The 18479-nt window shown below is 45.0% G+C and overlaps 1 protein-coding gene across 5 annotated transcripts; it reads left to right on the top strand.

The window, feature by feature from the left end:
- Window positions 1-1810: 1810 nt before the first annotated feature.
- Window positions 1811-17828, top strand: LOC120945286 (CCHC-type zinc finger nucleic acid binding protein). Of its 5 annotated transcripts, none has more exons than XM_040359346.1 (5): window positions 1811-1896; window positions 11394-11557; window positions 11700-11804; window positions 16581-16779; window positions 16876-17828. In XM_040359346.1, the coding sequence occupies exons 2-5, from the start codon at window positions 11410-11412 to the stop codon at window positions 16991-16993; spliced, it is 570 nt and encodes a 189-aa protein (XP_040215280.1). In that variant the 5' UTR covers window positions 1811-1896; window positions 11394-11409; the 3' UTR covers window positions 16994-17828. The 5 variants fall into 5 exon arrangements, with proteins under 5 accessions (XP_040215280.1, XP_040215283.1, XP_040215281.1 ...); XM_040359349.1 differs by lacking the exon at window positions 1811-1896 and adding an exon at window positions 2125-2242 and having other exon boundaries at window positions 11730-11792; XM_040359347.1 differs by lacking the exon at window positions 1811-1896 and adding an exon at window positions 2127-2242 and having other exon boundaries at window positions 11700-11792.
- Window positions 17829-18479: the final 651 nt, after the last annotated feature.

Genomic DNA, 18479 nt, shown 5'->3' on the forward strand with positions numbered 1-18479 from the left:
GCCTTGTCAGTGCAGCTTCATCAGTGCCTATCAGTAAAGCTTCATCAGTGCCCAGCAGTGCAGCTTCATCAGAACCTATCAGGGCAGCTTCATCAGTGTCCAGCAGTGAAGCTTCATCAGTACAGCTTCATCTGTGCCTATCAGTGCAGCTTCATCAGAATCTATCAGTGCAGCTTCATCAGAACAGGGCAGCGATTTAGTTCGCAATTGCAGCGCTATACAAGTTACTCACTCACTCGGGTAGCTTCATCAGTGCAGCTTCATCAGAATCTATTAGTGCAGCTTCATCAGAACAGGGCAGCGATTTAGTTTGCAATTGCAGCGCTATACAAGTTACTCACTCACTCGGGTAGCTTCATCACTGCAGCTTCATCAGTACAGCTTCATCAGTGCCTATCGGGCAGCTTCATCAGTGCCTATCAGTGCCCAGCAGTGCAGCTTCATCAGTGCCTATCAGCGCAGCTTCATCAGTGCCCAGCAGTGCAGCCTCATTAGTTAAGAAGAAAAATTACTTTTTTGCTAAATTTTACAACAGAAACTAAGAAAATGTTTGTTTTCCAAATTTTTTCGTTTGTTTAGCAAAAAATAAAACCCCAGTGGTGATTAAATACCACGAAAATAAAGCTCTATTTGTGTTAAAAATAAATGATAAACATCTCATATGGGTACAGTGTTGCACAACTGAGTAATTGTCATGTGACAATGCTAAAAGCTGAACATTGGCCTGGGCAGGAAGTTGGTAAAAGTGCCCTGTATTGAGGGGGATAAAGCCTGGTGAGCTGCAATCTATGAAATCATTTAGGTAGATTCAGGTACGAAGGCTTAAACTTGCGGCGGCGTAGCTTAGCGTGTTTAGGCTTACGCCGCCGTAAGTTAGCTAGGCAAGTACATGATTCTCAATGTACTTGCCTGCTAATATACGGCGGCGTAGCCTAAAGCGGGCGGGCGTAAGGAGCGCCAAATTCAAATGACTTGGAGGGGGCGTGTATGATGGTAATGAGGCTTGACCTCACGTTTTTGATGGTTTTTTTGCACTGCGAATGCGCCGGGCGACTACATTTCCCAGTGTACATTGCGGTTACGTACGCCACACGGGCCTATTGATTTCGACATGGACGTAAATCCCGATTCGCGGACGACTTACGCAAACGACGGAAAACATTTGAATCTCGCGGCCATACTTTAACATTGTTATTCCACCTAATAGATGGAATAACTTTAGGCCTACTAAGGCCTTACGGAAACGGCGTAAATCGACTGCGGCGGCCGGGCGTTCCTTTTGTGAATCGGCGTATCACCTCATTTACATATTCTACGCCGACCGCAATGGAAGCGCCACCTAGCGGCCATCCGAAAAATTGCAACCTAAGATAGGACGGCGCAAGCCGTCCTATCTTAGATATGTTTAAGCGTATCTCTGTTTGAGCATACGCTTAAACATACGTCGGCGTAGATTCTGAGTTAGGCCCGACTTATCTACTGATAAGCCGGCCTAACTCTTACTGAATCTACCTAATTGTTTTTAGTGTGGATATCACTGTATAATGACACCAAATATGAATGTTATGTCTCTCTCACACACACGTGTGGACATAGAGTCACGGTCCTATTGTTTGGGAAATAAATGGTTTCCATGTGACCTCCTCTCTGCGGCTCTAATCTCCCCAGAACGGAGTATAAACATGATAAAATGGCGGGCTCCCCTGAGCACAGGGACATGACAGGCTTACAAGGCGGGAACCTCCCCCAGCAGCGCGCCTTGAATCATGAGTAAGGAATGTACCATCTCACCAAGCTGCTCTCCGCTCACTCAGCAGACGCGATGCAGTAGGGAGGGGTGTCCGGTATAACCAGTTCTACAAATAAAAACTACAGGTGGAAGCCGCCGCATATTATGTAAGTATATTTTAGGGACATACAAGTTCCTTCCCATCGGGAGCTCTGCCAGAAGGATTGATACCTGTTTCTCTGCTCTGATATATTATAAGTACGAATCACCCCTTCATGCAGAGCTCGATGGTAGATCCCTATGGGCAGGCAACAGCCTACCTTGACTAATGGTGGGCGTATTAGCGTGCGGTGGTTCCTATTGGTGGGAATCTGAGCAGGGGGGCGTGCGTTCTAGTCTCCGATTGGTTGGGTGACTGGGAGCGCCGTGCGCAGCTCGTCGGGCATTTTGGAGTCGTGTGCAAACCGCGTGTGGCGCAGCTGAGAGGGACTGTAGATAAACAGCGTCCAGGAGGTAAGTAGAGGAGCGGTGCGGGGGAATGAGAGGCATGCAATGGGGGTACCAGAGTGTGGGGAACTCGGGGCTAAGCAGGGCACGGCCCTGCTGAGAAATGCGGGAGAAGGCCAGGCTATGAGCAGCTTGGAGTGCACAGGGAGAAGGGGGCGCGGTGCTAGGCCTGAGCTGGGGGCGGTACAATGGAGTATTCGGGGCCATGCTTGGCTCCAGATTTCCGTCCTAGGCCTCCGCCGCGCGGCCTGCCTCCACGTGCCGCAGCATCGCCGTCATGTCAGGTCGCCTGCTATTTATAACTGGAGCGCGCCTCGGACACAAGCGGGGAGTCCGGGCAGCACGTGTGTGTGAGCCGCGCTTCCTTATATGGGCAGAGTGCGGGCATCCCCCAACCTTCCATCAATCAAAGGTGGCAATCTTTATTTATAAAAATCCAACTTTATACAGACAAAAAGATTCCACGATCGTTACTAGGCAAACCTACAGGGCCCAGCCATAGCACATGGGAGGGGTGACGTACACCGACCAGACAGGTTTTTATTACCACCCAGCCATGGATGCCACTTAATCTAGGAAGGTATGCTGTGCCACCTGGCACCATGGTAGATCCTCAGGGGCTCAACCTGCGGCCCTCCAGAACTACAGGTCCCATGAGGCATTGCAAGCATGACTCCCCAAAGGCATGATGGGACTTGTAGTTGTGAAACACATGGCGGGCCACAGGCTGAGCACCCATGAAAGTTGGTCATGTAAATTGCAAGGTGGGGCTCCATGGGTCAGATTTTTAATTTATTTTTTCCAGCATATGCCACAGATTACATGTTGAATTTGGCAGCCAAGTCAACATCTCGAATATATTTGTGTCCTTCAAATCCTTCTCATATCATTTTTGTAGTGTGATTGTAAGCTCCAAGGAGCAGGGCCCTCTGGTTCCTATTGTATTTCTACTGTCTACCCTTAAAGCGGGAGTTCACCCTAAAACTACTTTCTAGCATTACAATGTCCCGACACATTACAATACAATTACACCTATTTTTTTTTTTTTTTTACGCTGTACATACCTTGGTACAGCTAATTCACCCGGGGCTTCCGGGTTGCGAATCCCGCGGGAGTGGGCGTTCCTAACTTGCTGGTGATTGACGTAATGACCAAAAACGAGCTCCCCCCCATCGCGTAAGCTGCGTCACGATTGCCGAAAGGAGCCGAACGGCGGTGCGCAGTATAGCGCCGGCTCGCCGTTCGGCTCCTTTCGGCAATCGTGACGCAGCTTACGGGACGGGGGGAGCTCGTTTTTGGTCATCACGTCAATCACCAGCAAGTTAGGAACGCCCACTCCCGCGGGATTCGCAACCCGGAAGCCCCGGGTGAATTAGCTGTACCGAGGTATGTACAGCATAAAAAAAAAAAAATAGGCGTAATTGTATTGTAATGCTAGAAAGGAGTTTTAGGGTGAACTCCCGCTTTAAGTTGTAAATCGCTGCGTAAACGTTCTGCACTATATAAATCCTGTATATTAAAGGTAATACAGTGGAACCTTGGATTACAAGCATAATCCGTTCCAGAAAAATGCTCGTAATCCAAAGTACTCGCATATCAAAGCGAGTTTCCCCATTGAAGTCAATGGAAATGAAAATGATTTGTTCCGCCTTGACTTCCATGGCATGCAAATCCGCATGTGGCCAGAGGTGGGGGGGGTGCCGGAGAGCCTCAGAAACATCCGGAAAGACTCTGTTCGCGAGGTGAGCCGAGCTGTCCTCGTGCATTTACGAACTGCGCCGTTCGACTCCGGCTCCCCCCTACCTCAGGCCACACGCAGTACTGCTCACCGCTTTGGCCCGAATCCTGCTTGTTTTGCGAGATAACACTTGCATACCGAGTTAGGATCTTATTAAATACAGTGCTCGTTAACTGCATTACTCGCAATCCGAGGTTCCTCTGTAGTGTTTCCCCAAAAATAAGACCGGGTCTTAAATAACATTTTGGCCTCAAAAAAGACAGAGGGGCTTACTTTCGGGGGGTGTCTTATTAGTATCAGTATCTTGACATCATTTTAATCCCCCCCAAAAAATCTTGGTTAACCACTCCCTGCCCAAGGTACGTATATGACGTCCTCGGCAGCTACAGGCATCAGTCAGATATTGTGTTTTTCAGCAAGCGATTCCCTACACCATATGAACGATCATAGCGGCTGTTTTGCCGCTTGATCATTTTTACGGGCGGCGAGGGGTCGCCACCCGGTGCTTCTACCGATGTGATCGGTGAGTCGGAGAACGGATCCACCAGCCACAGATGTTGACCATAGAGATTTCTGGTGGACCAGATGGTCGACCGGAGTCTCTATGATGGTTTGGAGGCCGGACGTGATGTTATGACGTCACGCCTGTCCTCTGCATTCAAACAAATGAATTAAATTTCAGGCTTACCAGCCTACAGGTGAGGTCCATATCTCACTGTAAAGAGGTCCGATCATGCCCTATTCCTATTAGGGATGTTTACATCCCTTGTAATAGGAATAAAAGCAATCAAAATAATTTTTGGAGGTAAAAAGTGTTAAACTAAAAAAAGAAAAGTAAGATTAATCATAATAAAAAATAACGCCCCTGTACCCGTGTGCTCACATGCAGAAGCGAATGCATACGTAAATCCCGCCCGCCTATGAAAACTGTTCAAACTACACATGTGAGTTATCGCCGCAATAATTCTAGCCCTAGATCTCCTCTGTAAAGCGTCGCCTATGAGGATTTTTAAGTACCGAAGTTTGGCGCCATTCCACGAGCATGTGCAATTTTGAAGTGTGACATATTGGGTGTATATATTTACTCAGTGTAACATCTTTCACATTATGCAAAAAAAGGGATAACTTTAATATTTTTTCCCAAGCCTTAAACTAATATATATATATATATATATATATATATATATATATATATATATATATATATATATATATATATATATATATATATAAATATATAAATATATAAATGTTTGAAAAATTGCTGTGCAAGGTAAAAAGTTGCAACGACCGCCATTGTATTCTCTAGTCTAGGGTCTATGCTAAAAAAAAAAAAATGTTCTCGCCAGAGTTGGCCCGGATGGGAAGTGGTTAAAGTACTTTTAAGATTATGTAGTCCATTTTTATTCCGGGAGGATTGTGCTGGTGTAGGGTGCAGTGTGGCTGTTTTATGAAAAGTACCTTTTACAGCAGCCCTCGACGATCATGTAGCCTGCCTCAGCTCTTCTCCACTCCAAGATTCCTGCTGGTGACAGCCCGCTCCGAGCGCTGCAGAGGGAGGGGCCACAGACATCAGCCGGGAGGAAAAGACCTCCGGCTGTGGATTGGGTGTTTTGCATGATCGTTTGGGTGGGGGGGGACACACACTGCAACTTAAACCAGTGTGGAAGTTTTATAAAGTGGGTCATTTTTTTAACATTAACTTTACTAGGGCTTATTTTTGGGGAAACACGGTAGTGTGGCAGGACACAGTATCTTGCTATCCTGTTTCTATAAAGGGGTGTATTTGACCAGCAGGAGTGTTTAGGTACTACATGGCAAATAACACCCACATAAATGATAGGATCAAAGGTTACCCAGCAGAATATTGCCCAAAGCATAATGCTGCTTACACCAGCTTGCCGCCTTCCCCCTATTATACAGGACTTGTATAGCGCTGACAGTTTATGCAGGGTAGACGTTACAACTACAAAACAATATAATACAGCAGTAATCTGAGCGCCCTGACTACCATCTTCCATTGCTCTGTGGTCCAGTTCTGACGCTCATGGACATGTACCCATTGTAGGCGCTTTTGGCTGTGGACACGGGTCAGCAGGGGCATTCTAGCTACATAGCCCCATACACAACAAACCGGATGCACTGTGTTCTGACCCCTTTCTATCAGGACCAGCATTAACTTTTCAGCTACAGTACAGCCCCTTTTACATGGAGCGGACTCTATTTTAAACAGCAGGGAATCTGTCTGCTATTTCCCTGCTGACCAGAGCAGGCGGATCAGGGTCTGTTCAGGCTCAGCACACCGGCCAGAGTATGAGCACAGGTCTACTTTTAACCAACCTGAGTGACTTAAAACCAAGCTTGCTACTCCAGCCAGCCAACAGACATGGATGGATGTGACATACTGTCGGTTATGAGTTCTTAACCTCCCTGGCGGTATGATTCTGTCAGAAAAAACATGCTAAAAGCGGTACCATTATTTGCAAGGAAATTTGGCGTTTTATATTGTAGGTCTGTAATTTTTAGAAATAACTCACTTAAATCTGACCAAACAAGATTCTAATAGGCATCCCAGGTATGACATTTTTTTAAAAACAAAATTATAAATTATAATATAATAAATAATTATAAATAATTATAACAAATAATAATATAATTATAATAAAAATTATTCAATAATGTAATCAAATCAAAATCACTGAAATTTGCTCAGTTGCAGAATTGTTGCTGTCATTATTTTTTTTTTTTATGACGAATTTCCCCACAAATCGCTATCGCACAATTCTGCAAGTGATTATAATTTATTATCGCTGTTTTTTAGCTGATCTAAAACTATTTTTGACATAAAGGGACACTTTTGGTTGCTATGGACAATCTACAGTTTGCAGGGAGAAAGAAACGTTTTTATTATATAAAATGACATGCATGACACAGGACAGACCACTAGGGACAGGGGGTGTGTGTTTTTTTTACATACAGTACTGTAATCTATAAGATTACAGTATACTGTATGTAAGGTGTTTGTTTACTTTTTTGAATTTGGCGCCGTTCTCCGTCCCCGTGCGTCGTAACGTCGCAGGGAACGGAGATCGGCGTCACACGGAGGCACTGTGTGAATCGAGCGAGGTCCCACTCGCTCACACAGCGCGGTGGCATCGCTGGATCCAGGGACAAGGTAAGTAACTTGTGCCTGTGGATCTAGCGAGGCGATCCCGAGTCTGACTCGGGGTGTCCGCTCGCAGCAGGAAAATCTAACCCCGAGTCAGACTCGTGAAGACCGCCAGGCAGGTTAAAGCGGAGGTTCACCCAAAAAACATCTATATAAGATCATATTCTTTAAACTTCCAACATGTACAGTAGGCCCTTTTTTTTTTTTTTTTTTTTTCCTCTTATGGCTATTTTCAATCCGGCTTCCGAGTAGTCACTCCTGCGGGAGTTTCCGAAAGAACCCGAACATGCAGAGCTGCGAGTCAGCTGTACACGGCGCCTGCGCACCGTCTAGGAGCCGTGTAGAGCTGACAAGCAGCTCTGCATGTTCGGGTTCTTTCGGAAACTCCGTGACGCGCATACGCAATAGGGGGGGGGCCTTATCCGGCCGGGGGGGGGGGACTTTTTCTCAAACACCTACTCCCGCGGGAGTGACTACCCGGAAGCCGGATTGAAAATAGCCATAATAAGGTATGTACAGCCAAAAAAAAAGGGCCTACTGTACATGTTTGAAGTATAAAGAATATGATCTTATCGAGATGTTTTTTGGGTGAACCTCCGCTTTAACCAACCCATCAGTTTTTCAGTCTATGCTCCCCTGCTGAGATAGAACAGAGGGTGCCTGTGTGAAAGGAGCCTTACTGATGACAATAATGTGCTGTGAGCTGTGGATATTTTTAGCTGGAGCTACTGAATTTCAGAGGGTCCTCTGGGGTAAAAATGTTGAACAGCTGCTCTAAAGGCAGGAACATCCATGACTGTCACACCCAATATATTCCCTGATGAACCCCTACAGAATATCGCCATACCATTATGACCACTGACAACTAAACTGATTATATCAGGATAATGGCACTTGAAAGTGTGTGGTATATATGAGGCAGCAAGTGAACATGTTGTCCCTGAGGTTGACATGTTGAAAGTAGAAAAACCTGAGCAAGCATAAAGATTTGAATGACTTTGACAAGGGCCAAATTGAAATGACTAGGTAATTGAGTTAGAGCAACGCAAGCGGCAGCACAGGGGTGGGTGTCACTGGTCTGCAGCGGTCAGGACCTACCAAAAGTGGTGACAGGGAACGTATCTGATTTGGAGGTATGCGGGTGTAAAAGGACACAAGTCTGGTTATACCTGCCAGCCCATAGAGGTGGATGGACTGTCTGATCAGGTCCACCCAAAAAACTGACAGGCGGACCTGATTGAACCCACCATGTGTAGAGAGTGTACTACTTCTATTGGATCGGAGGCCAGCCTTCACTTCTTGCGTGCTTCTATGAGCCTTGGCTGCCCATGACCCAGTCACTGATTCACCACCTTCAAACCAAACCAATTTTAGTAGGTCCTGACTGCTGCACACCAGGGAAAAGTGTTTGTTTTGGAGTTACATCGACTGTCTTCTTGCCATTACAAATTGGCACTTGTCAAAGTCCCTCAAATTCTTATGCTTGCACATTTCTTCTACTTTTAATACGTCAAATTTAGGGACATGTTCACTTGCTGATAATATATATATATATATATATATATATATATATATATATATATATATATATATATATATATATATATATATATATATATATATATATTATCTCCAAAACAACTAATCGATTATGAAATTAATTGATTACCATTTTCATAATCCATTAATCGGCCAGGAACATAATGGGGTTAAAAAAAAAAAAATTGGCCCTTTATAGTACAAAAAGAGCAAATCGCTACTGTAAATATTACTTTCACTGTCCAACAGTAAAAAATGAACCCCTTACAGTAGCAATTATTCTTTTTGTACTAATATTTTAGTTTTTTTAATCCCCACTATGTTATTAGACATCTCAGGCCGGGGTCACACCTTTGTGTGTTTTTTGGTGATTTTTGCTGAAACGCTACAGATCATTTACATGGTTTCCTATGGGACATGTTCACATCCATGATTTTTTTCAGCTGCTGCATATTTGGAAAGGGCTAGGACTTTTTTTTAACTCAAAACAGTGCCATTTTTATTTATATTTTTTTGGTTCAATATACTTCAATGGAGAAGCATGTAATGCGTTTTTGCGGCAATTTGAGTTTTTTTTTTGTGTGTAATTTTCTCTATCCCACCGACGTTCAGATGCCATTTTCCAGAGATAGTCAGTTTACTTGTCATGTTATGGCTGTATGGTGATGTTCTGAAGGGGGTCAGCAAAAACACAAAGGTTTTTTACATTGGTGGTCTGTGGAGAAATGCTTCCTTAGCTTGGTATTCATCTAAGGGTCCCATTCTGTTCTCCGTGGGAGAACAGAAGGGCAGTAAAGAAGAAACCATTTATATTCTGGTCAGTGAGAGAGGGGGCCTTCTCATATGTTCCATGAGAGAAAGCGTGTACCTTACATTGGAGGTCAGTAAAATATTTCATTTCATTGGGCGTTGTTGAGAGGAATGCCGCCCTTAACCTCTTGCTGGCACCTCCCGGCAACTATTTAAGTAATTAACATCACAAGATGATCTCCCGATCACTATGATTGGTATCCTGTTCCAATGGCTCCCAATCAGTGATCAGATGTTGGTGATGGCTAGGCCATTGTTCTCTGAGCACCATCTTGGCACAGAACCTTGGCGCCCCATTGGGGCATATGTGTGGCGGCTGCGAGTTAAAGTGGTTGTTAATCCGCCACTAAAAAAATTCCCATCCACTCTAACATGACCATCAGTGGGCCTGTGTTCTATAAAAGATATGCCGATCCGTAACTATCAGAGCGGCTCTGATGCCCGGCTGACGGCTCCAATGGGTGGGGCCAAGCACTCCCGCTGATGTCGGTTGGGGCAGAGAGTGCAGATCAGTCATGAGTGTCAAAAGCAGCTCCGATGTAGCTACAACATTAGCAGATTTTTTATTAGAGAGATCACAGGTACATATCATCATGCTGGGGGTGGAGGATTTTATAGTCCTTATGCGAGCAGCAGGAGGGTAAAGGGTGGGCACTGACACAAGCAGGCGGGGCAGGACCAGAGAGCTGCAGATGATGGAGGCACGTAAACTGAACCCTGACGGGGGGCGGGGTGGTATAGCCAGGTGTTTTAGGCGATAGAAGGGGCCAAATTACACAGCATGAGCACTGTGCTATATAACATTATGTAAGAAAACAGAATTTATTTTTTGTTAACAAACACTTTAAGGCCAACCTGCCCTGCTGCACATAGTAGGTATAGAAAATAATCATTCTGTTGCTCTTCAGCCTGAAATGAAGACATTTTTTGTTTTATCCCGCTGTATTTACAAGTGCAACTTATTTCATCCAGGTGAAAGATTCTGTTTTTGACTTTTTTTTTTCCCCCTGACATGTCGATGGTTTATCTTTCACTTGGATGTTATAAGTTGCACTAGTTTATGCAGATGTATAAAACTGGCAGCAGGGTGATTCTTTTCTATACCCAACAGAGAGATTCCATTTGCCATCTACATTTAGATTTTTCAAACCTATCCTTTCGATTTAGTGTGGCTGGTGAAATCTTTCCTGCTGGATATTTTATTCTGATGGCTGCAGAAACTTCTGATGTCTGAATACCCAAACGGTGACTACGTCTGACATCTACCCATCTCCTTCAATTTCTTTTTTCACTTAACTCATGTGGAGCTGGGTGATGCTGACAGAGCCACCCATGGCTCAAATTTTGGCCAATTCAGCCAATTTGCTGTTGTCAATCAAATCCAAAGGGGGAGGGGCTAAGTCTGGCATTAGTTTCTATAGATGCAAAATGCTGGACTCGGGAGAGCACTTCTAGGGGGTTATCTGATGCGGAGAGGAGCTGCCGGGGGACCCCAGAAATGAACGATCAGGGCCACTCTGCAAAACGAGCTGCACAGTGGATGTTTCATTGTTTTCCCTCTGCTTTCAAGTGCCCCTGCATGTTAACCTGTGTCCATGCACACATAGGCGTTGAGAGGCAGGAAAAAAAACATGCCTACATGTCCAGGAGCCACAGTGTTTTGACAGAGAAACGCTTGATGCGTTTAGTGCCTTGAGCATTATTTCATTTGTGGCTGGAATGAACACACAAGCATTGCATATGTTTACAGACGTCAAGCGTTTTTTTGCTGCTGCCAGGGGGCAAGGTGTCTGGGAGATGGCCAAACATCTAGTGTGCATAAGAATTAAAAGGGCAATACATTTGTTGATTCTAGATATAACATGTATGTATAAATTTTTTTTTTTTTTTTTTTTCTTTAGAACCAAATCTGAAAACATGAGCAGTAACGAGTGCTTCAAGTGTGGTCGTTCTGGTCACTGGGCTAGGGAGTGCCCTACTGGTGGCGGACGTGGTCGAGGTGCTGCTGGTGGTGTTGGTGGTGGTGGTAGAGGCCGAGGACGTGGTGGATTCAACTCTTCAAGAGGTAACATTTATCAGTGATGGAAGGCTTTGCTTTGGCTCCCCCCCCCCCCTGCTTTTATTTCCCTACCCCAATTAACCATTGATGCTTTTGCAGTTTTATTAATATACACTTTTTTTTTTGTTTTGTTTTTTCCGATTTATAGGGTTCCAATTTATTTCTTCATCTCTTCCAGACATTTGTTATCGTTGTGGAGAGTCTGGCCATCTTGCCAAAGATTGCGACCTTCAAGAGGATGGTGAGTGGCAATGTATGTATAAAAATCGTTCCATGTTAGTGTACAAGACAATATCTGTAATTGTAACTTTTGTTGTGTTTTTTTTATTATTATTGTTATATAGAGGTATTTAGCTGAAAAGTGTAATTTATGATAAATTGTACCAGTCCCTATTCAATCTGTCAAGTAGTTTCAATTACATTTTTATATAACAGAGTGGAAGTAACTCCTGGCATAGTTTTTCCCATTAAGTGGAAGTAAAGGCTACTAAAACATTAGTCTCCCCCACCTATTCTACATACCCTATATAAAAAATATATCTGCGTACTTCCCAATTTTTTTTATGGCAGATGGCCTCTCACCTTCAATCAGTGTGCGCTCTATAATTTAATCTATATTTTTTTTTATGGCAGTCACATGATCCTGCAGCTCCCCTGTGTAGGAGCGCTCGACGATGGCTGTAAATTTCTGCAGGTCTTGCGTTGTCAATGGTCTTATATGGCTCAGCTGTTGTCAGAGCTCAGTTCACTCCCCTGCAGCAGCCCCTCACTGATGTAGTAGGAAGTGGAGACCTGTACCTTTCACATAAAGGAAGCAATACTAAGAGGACAGGATACTTTTTTTTCATGTGTGTTTAGCTTTAGGCTGGGTTCACACCTATGTGAATTGGGTGCTGGTTTCCCCACATCCAATTTGTATAGTGGGAGATTGTGACCGAGTCTGGAGGCGGTTCACGCATCTCTGCAGCGGCTCCAGTGTGATTTGTACAGGAGTCCTGTGCGTCTTTTGGTCCGTTTCAGGCTGAAATGGGACCTGAAACTGAATGGAGACGTACCGGACTCCTGCTGTGAGCCGCTGCATGTTTTGGTGTGAACCCCGCCTTAATGGTCAGTTCTGTGGGAGTATAGAACCCACTTTAGCCCTACTGATATTACAACTTATAAATGGTTGGTTAGTGGTCCGTCAGGCGACAGTCCTTGCCAGAAATAGATGAAACGAATACCTTGTCCGTTCTAGACATTGTCCTTTGACAACTTACACTATTTAAGTTCTTATTTTTGCTATAGTACTTTAACTTTTTTTTTTTTTTTTTGGGGACCGCTTGAAAGTATCTAGCTACAGCCAAGCACTTGTGTTCATTTTACTCCAGGGTGACTTGGAGTTGTACTATTTAACTTTCAGTGTAGCTTTATTGTGAAGTTTGGGGATCACAGCTACAAGCTGTGATACCCAAACTTCACAATAAATCTCTTGAGGCTAGTAGTTAGGCACGCCCATTCCCCGCGGGAGTCGGAATCTTCAATGTGCAATAGCACTGTGAGTATGGGGATAAAAAAATACAGATAGGCATACTGTAGTTCGCGCTACTATGCCGAATGTAATGCTAGACTGATGTTAAGGAGGGTGAACCACCGCTTTAATACACACAGAAATAAACAGCTTTGAGGCTGTAGGTACAAGATTGCATATGCACATTCACGTACGTACCACGAAGAATACTGCTTGCAACAAAGGTAAATCCTTCAGGGTACTTACTAATTTAGCTCTAATTAACATAATACAGCTTCACTTTGAGGTCCAGCATGTCTAACCCCAAATACAAAAATGTAATTCACTGCAGCTTCTTGGATGGATGGTTGCATTAGTTTAGTATTTTACATCACATCAAAAGATATGCCTTTCTCTTTCGTTCATTGACAGACACAGCGATCCATTATTCGGAACCATAGGATTATATCGCCCCACCTACAGAAGTAAGACATTAGGCAGAAAAAAGACTTGGCTATGCCTGTGGGCGGCCCTAGGTGATGTACACCACCATCTCTGCTATAGGCCTTCATTTTTTTTTCTTTCTTGGATCTATTCCTGTGAGATCTACAATCAACTGCTGGATTGGGTGACGGGCTAAACACTAAGATCCAGTGGTCTCCCCCCCCCCCCCCCTGTGAGGGGTTTCTTTAGTAAATGCCCCCTATGAGGGATCTCTCCAATGGTTTTACACAGGTAGCGCTTGGGGAGGCAAGCCCCAGTGGCCTAATTGGTAAGGCACTGGCCTCCTAAGCCAGGGATTGTGGGAAGGCGACCATGATTCTGGTAGGAGTCTCCGGGTTTTAAGGATCAGGTTTGCATATGTGGGGGGAGCAGAATTCACTCTGCTTTCGCTGAGTTGGTGGACCAGTTGGTCTGGGGGCTGCAGTTGTGTGCGATGCCTCTTGGACACTGTTCCCCTGGTTGCTAAGCCCTGTTTCTGCAGTGGTGCTTTAGACATGTGTTGTCACTTAAGTGTTGGTCAATTGTCTGTATGGGGCTACCCTGGATGATGTCGTTATGAGTCTCACAGGAGGGAAATGTATATCTCTTCCACAGTCTGAAATGGGGTGGGGGGGCTTGTAGCAGATGTGGTCCTTTTTGGCACGCGATGGACCTGGTCTGGCGAGCCGAGATCGGGGCTCCCTAGATCCACGGACAAGGCCCCTTCCGCATTAAGACCTGCCCACACCTGTCCTAGTGTTTGGCCTTGAACCCGAAAGGGTGTTTTTTTTTTTTTTTCCCTCAGATCGGTGTCTGTCACCGGACTGTTGGCAGTTCTCCTTGGGGCTGTGCAAGCCCTGTTGCTTCAGGGCGTGCTTGTCCTGGTTTCAGTGGGTACAGAAGGTCAGAATGGAGTCTCACCGCATGGTGGTGGCCCCCTTTTTATCATGGGGACTTTCGGGCTTGTCGACATCACTGATGCTTATTTTATCAGCTTGTGATGTTGACCTTTTGGTCTTGCGTATTCACAAAGGTATTGTTCCCAGTTCTGGCGTGGTTACGTCAGCGGGGGATTGCGGTCCTGGGCTGCTTGGGAGCGATCTTCTGCAAGCAGAGTCCTCGGCTACCCTGAAGGGCGACGTGGCTCGTTGTACAGACCTCAGTTTTCAGTTTGCTTCTATACTACGCAAAGTCTGCTCTGGCTCCTTCCAGAAAATTGGATTATCTGGGCCTGGCTCTGGTTTCATCTCTGGCCAGAGTGTTTCTTCCTCTGGACAAACTCCTAAAGTTGCATGCTGCTACTGTTGTCACGCAGGTGGGCCTCCCTGCATGTGAGTGTTGGGACTGACGGTATCTACCTTCGAGGTGGTTCCATACAAGCTTCCCTTCAAGTGAGATCCTGGCGTAAAGTGCCTGAGGTCTCTGGGCTATCAGAATTGGCTGAGCCAAGAAACCGGGCTCCTCCCTGGTCTGATGGCTTCGCTCTCTAGGATTTCAGCAGGGCACATTCTTTCTCCACTTGTATTGGACAGTGGTCACCACCAATGCCAATTTGTCTGGGTGGGAAGGTGTCCTGGGTTCTGCTCAGGGTCGTTGGATGCTGGAGGAATCCGGACTGCAGATCAATATCCTGGAACTTCGAGCAATCAGACTATGTATGAATCATGGAAGTCTGCTTTGGGGGCTTCTGGTACGAATCCAGTCGGACGATGCCACGGTGGTGGCCTATGTCAATCACCAGGGTGGAATGAAGAGTGTGTTGTCAGCCCTGAACAGTAGCCAGCATCCTCCGGTGGACAGAACACCTTGTATCGGCCCTCTCCGCCTTATTCATTCTAGGAGTGGGAAAATGGCAGGTGGTTGCCTCAGTCGGCTAGTGTTAGTCTACAGGGTGGTCCCTTCACCAGGATGTTTCATCGGATATGTCTCTGATGGGGCACTCCCGAGGTAGACTTGTTGGCGTCCCCGCATAACGAAATGGTACAGAGGTTTCTGGCAAGGTCACGGGCTCTTCTGATACACTGGTGGGGCTGGTATAGTCGGATCTACGCCTCTCCTCTCGATTCTGCCGCAACTTTTGCGCAAGATCGAGGCCGAGGGGATTCCCATCATTCTAGTGGGCCTGGATGGCCTTGTCGGTCTTTGTACACTTGGTTGCTGATGTCCCTTGGCGAATGCCTCTCGAGAGGTTCTACTGTCCCAAGGGCCGGTTTTCCATCCAGCTTCAGTCACTGTTTTTGAATTTGCCGCCGGACATGGATAACGTGCATACCCTGGTGTGAGGCGCTTGGCATTTAGCCTCGTTCTTTCTCGGTGGCTTGGATTTCGATCACCCTTCACCAAAGATGAAGTGGTTCTTTGCTCTTGTCCGTGGTTCCCTCCTCCTGATTCCTTTTTGACTAAGGACGTATTGCCTAACCTGTGTCCCAGGTCAAAATGTCCTAAGGGATTTACCTTGCTTGCTCTGGATGTGGTGTGGGTGTATTTGTCAGTCACAGGGTCTTTTCGGTGATCAGACTCGCTGTTTGAGATCATGAATGGGCCAAAAAAGGGGTCTGTCTGCTTCTTTTGCAACCTTTCTAGATCTGAAAGACGGTGACGCTAGTCTATTCTATCAGGGGTTGGGTTCCTCCTTTCCCTGTTATGGCGCATTCTACTTGGCTGCTTACTGCTTTTTGGTCCTTTCATAATTGGGCGTTGGCTGTGCTGATTTTCAAGGCAGCCACTTGGTCGACCGTGTACACTTTCAAAAAATTCTACAACGTGGATGTGCTGGCATCTGAGGATGCTTCTTTTGGCCGCAAGATGTTGCGGGCTGCTGTTTAGGAGGTCTAAAACCTGGTTGGCTCTTGTTAGCCTTGGGATTTTTCATTGTCCCAACCCTCATGTTTGGGGCGTTCTCTATGGTTCTGAATAAGGGAGCGCTGTCAATGAACTCTGAAAAATTGATTTTACGGTAAGTCAAAAATCCAATTTTTCCACACTTTAGAATAAAGATAAATGTTGTATTGATGTTAAATGATTTTGTTGATAACACTTGTAACGTTGCGATTTCAGCTTGCTATAACTGCGGCAGAGGAGGCCATATTGCAAAGGACTGCAAGGAGCCAAGAAAGGAGAGGGAGCAGTGCTGCTACAACTGTGGAAAACCAGGCCATCTGGCTCGTGACTGTGACCATGCTGATGAGCAGAAATGTTATTCTTGTGGGGAGTTTGGTCATATCCAGAAAGACTGTACCAAAGTGAAATGCTACAGGTGATGAATATAAACCCATATATCTAATATTCAGACCTGAGTGGTTTATTTTCCATGTAAATAACATATTTTAATGTTTTTTTTTGTTTGTTTCAGGTGTGGAGAGACTGGCCATGTAGCCATCAACTGCAGCAAGACCAGTGAAGTCAACTGTTATCGCTGCGGGGAGTCAGGGCACCTTGCACGGGAATGTACAATTGAAGCTACAGCTTAAATCTCCTTTGTCGCCCCTCCTTTTTCTGATTGATGGTTGTATTATTTTCTCTGAATCCTCTTCACTGGCCAAAGGTTGGCAGATAGAGCTAGTCCCAGGCCAGTGAGCTTTACTTGACGTGCAAAAGGAGGAAAGGGTGGAAACAAAACGACTTCCTGCATTTAACTACAAAAAAAAATAAAAAAAAATTTATGTTTAGTTTGGTAGAGGTGTTATGTATAATGCTTTGTTAAAGAACCCCCTTTCCGTGCCACTGGTGAGTTGGGATTAAATAATCAATCTGGAAGAGTTGAGTCAGACTAGTAGACCCTTCTCAGGTTAATGGTAGCACCTGCGCAAGGCAAACCGCTACTGGAAGAGTTTGTGAAAACTTCTGCAAATATTTAATTTTGTGGTAGTCTCATTGTCTGACCTCAGCTGTTAACATCAAATACATCTGTATCGGGCTAGGGCAGAGTGTCACGTCAATGTCTGTCACAGTGGCCAAGTCTACAATTCTGGTGAAAGTGGCCATTGGGATTGCGTCAGAGATGCAGGTGACAGAAAGACCTGGAATTGTTTTTGTTCCTTTTCATGGAAGTAATGAAAATAAAAACCCAGATCATGCATAAATGAATAAAGCAAAAGTAAGCTATTCAGGAGCTGCAGAGAAATGTTTTCACAAAAATCAAGATGTTATTTTTGTATACTATATCACTTTAGACAACTGTTTGAGTTTCATTTGCGTGTTATCAGTTTTTAAAGTCAGATGGTAAAAGAAACTGAAGTCCTGAAAAATAGAAATGTAATTTTAAACTATCAATAAAGCTGGAGGAGGAAGGGGAGTTTGCCTAAAGTCTGTTTTCCATTCATTAATTTCTTCTAGCCCAGTATACCAAGCTGCCTGTTGTGCTGTCTAGGTTTTCAGCCTGTAAGACCATATATAACTGTTATGCCATAAAACGGTGGTTCCCAAACTATGACCCTTTGGGCATGTTTGCATCCAGACACTAACAATTGATGCACTATTAACTGACCACAGGCACTAGATCATTACTCCCACTGATCATAGTGCAGTCACTCTACTCTAAGGCCTGAAAAACAAAACTATTTTTTATTTTTTGCAAGTCTGAGGTTTCTGCTATACAAGAAACTCTAAAAACACTGAAGTGCCAGCTTTTTAATTTGCCGTTTAATATTTTAAGGCAGCTCAAGCTTACATTGAAATGAAAGAAGAAACCATAGTCCATTCGTTTTGCACAGAACAGTCCCAATCCTCTTCAAGTGCCCCCACATTTCAAGTCAGTTGCGCTTACTTGACTACCCTGGTTACGCAAGTTTCTATGTGGGGCAGGGGGAGCTACATCTAAATGTTTTTTGTTCCTCAAACCCATCTTCCCTATTTGATGTGTCAAATTGCTGGCACCGCCCTGAATCCGTGCAGCACCGACTTCCAAAAGTAGTTCCTGCCCAAGATCTATGTGCAGGAACACAGATGTCTTTGAAA

This window comes from Rana temporaria, chromosome 7, assembly GCF_905171775.1.
Source record: "Rana temporaria chromosome 7, aRanTem1.1, whole genome shotgun sequence".
In the NCBI taxonomy this organism is placed as follows: Eukaryota; Metazoa; Chordata; class Amphibia; order Anura; family Ranidae; genus Rana; species Rana temporaria.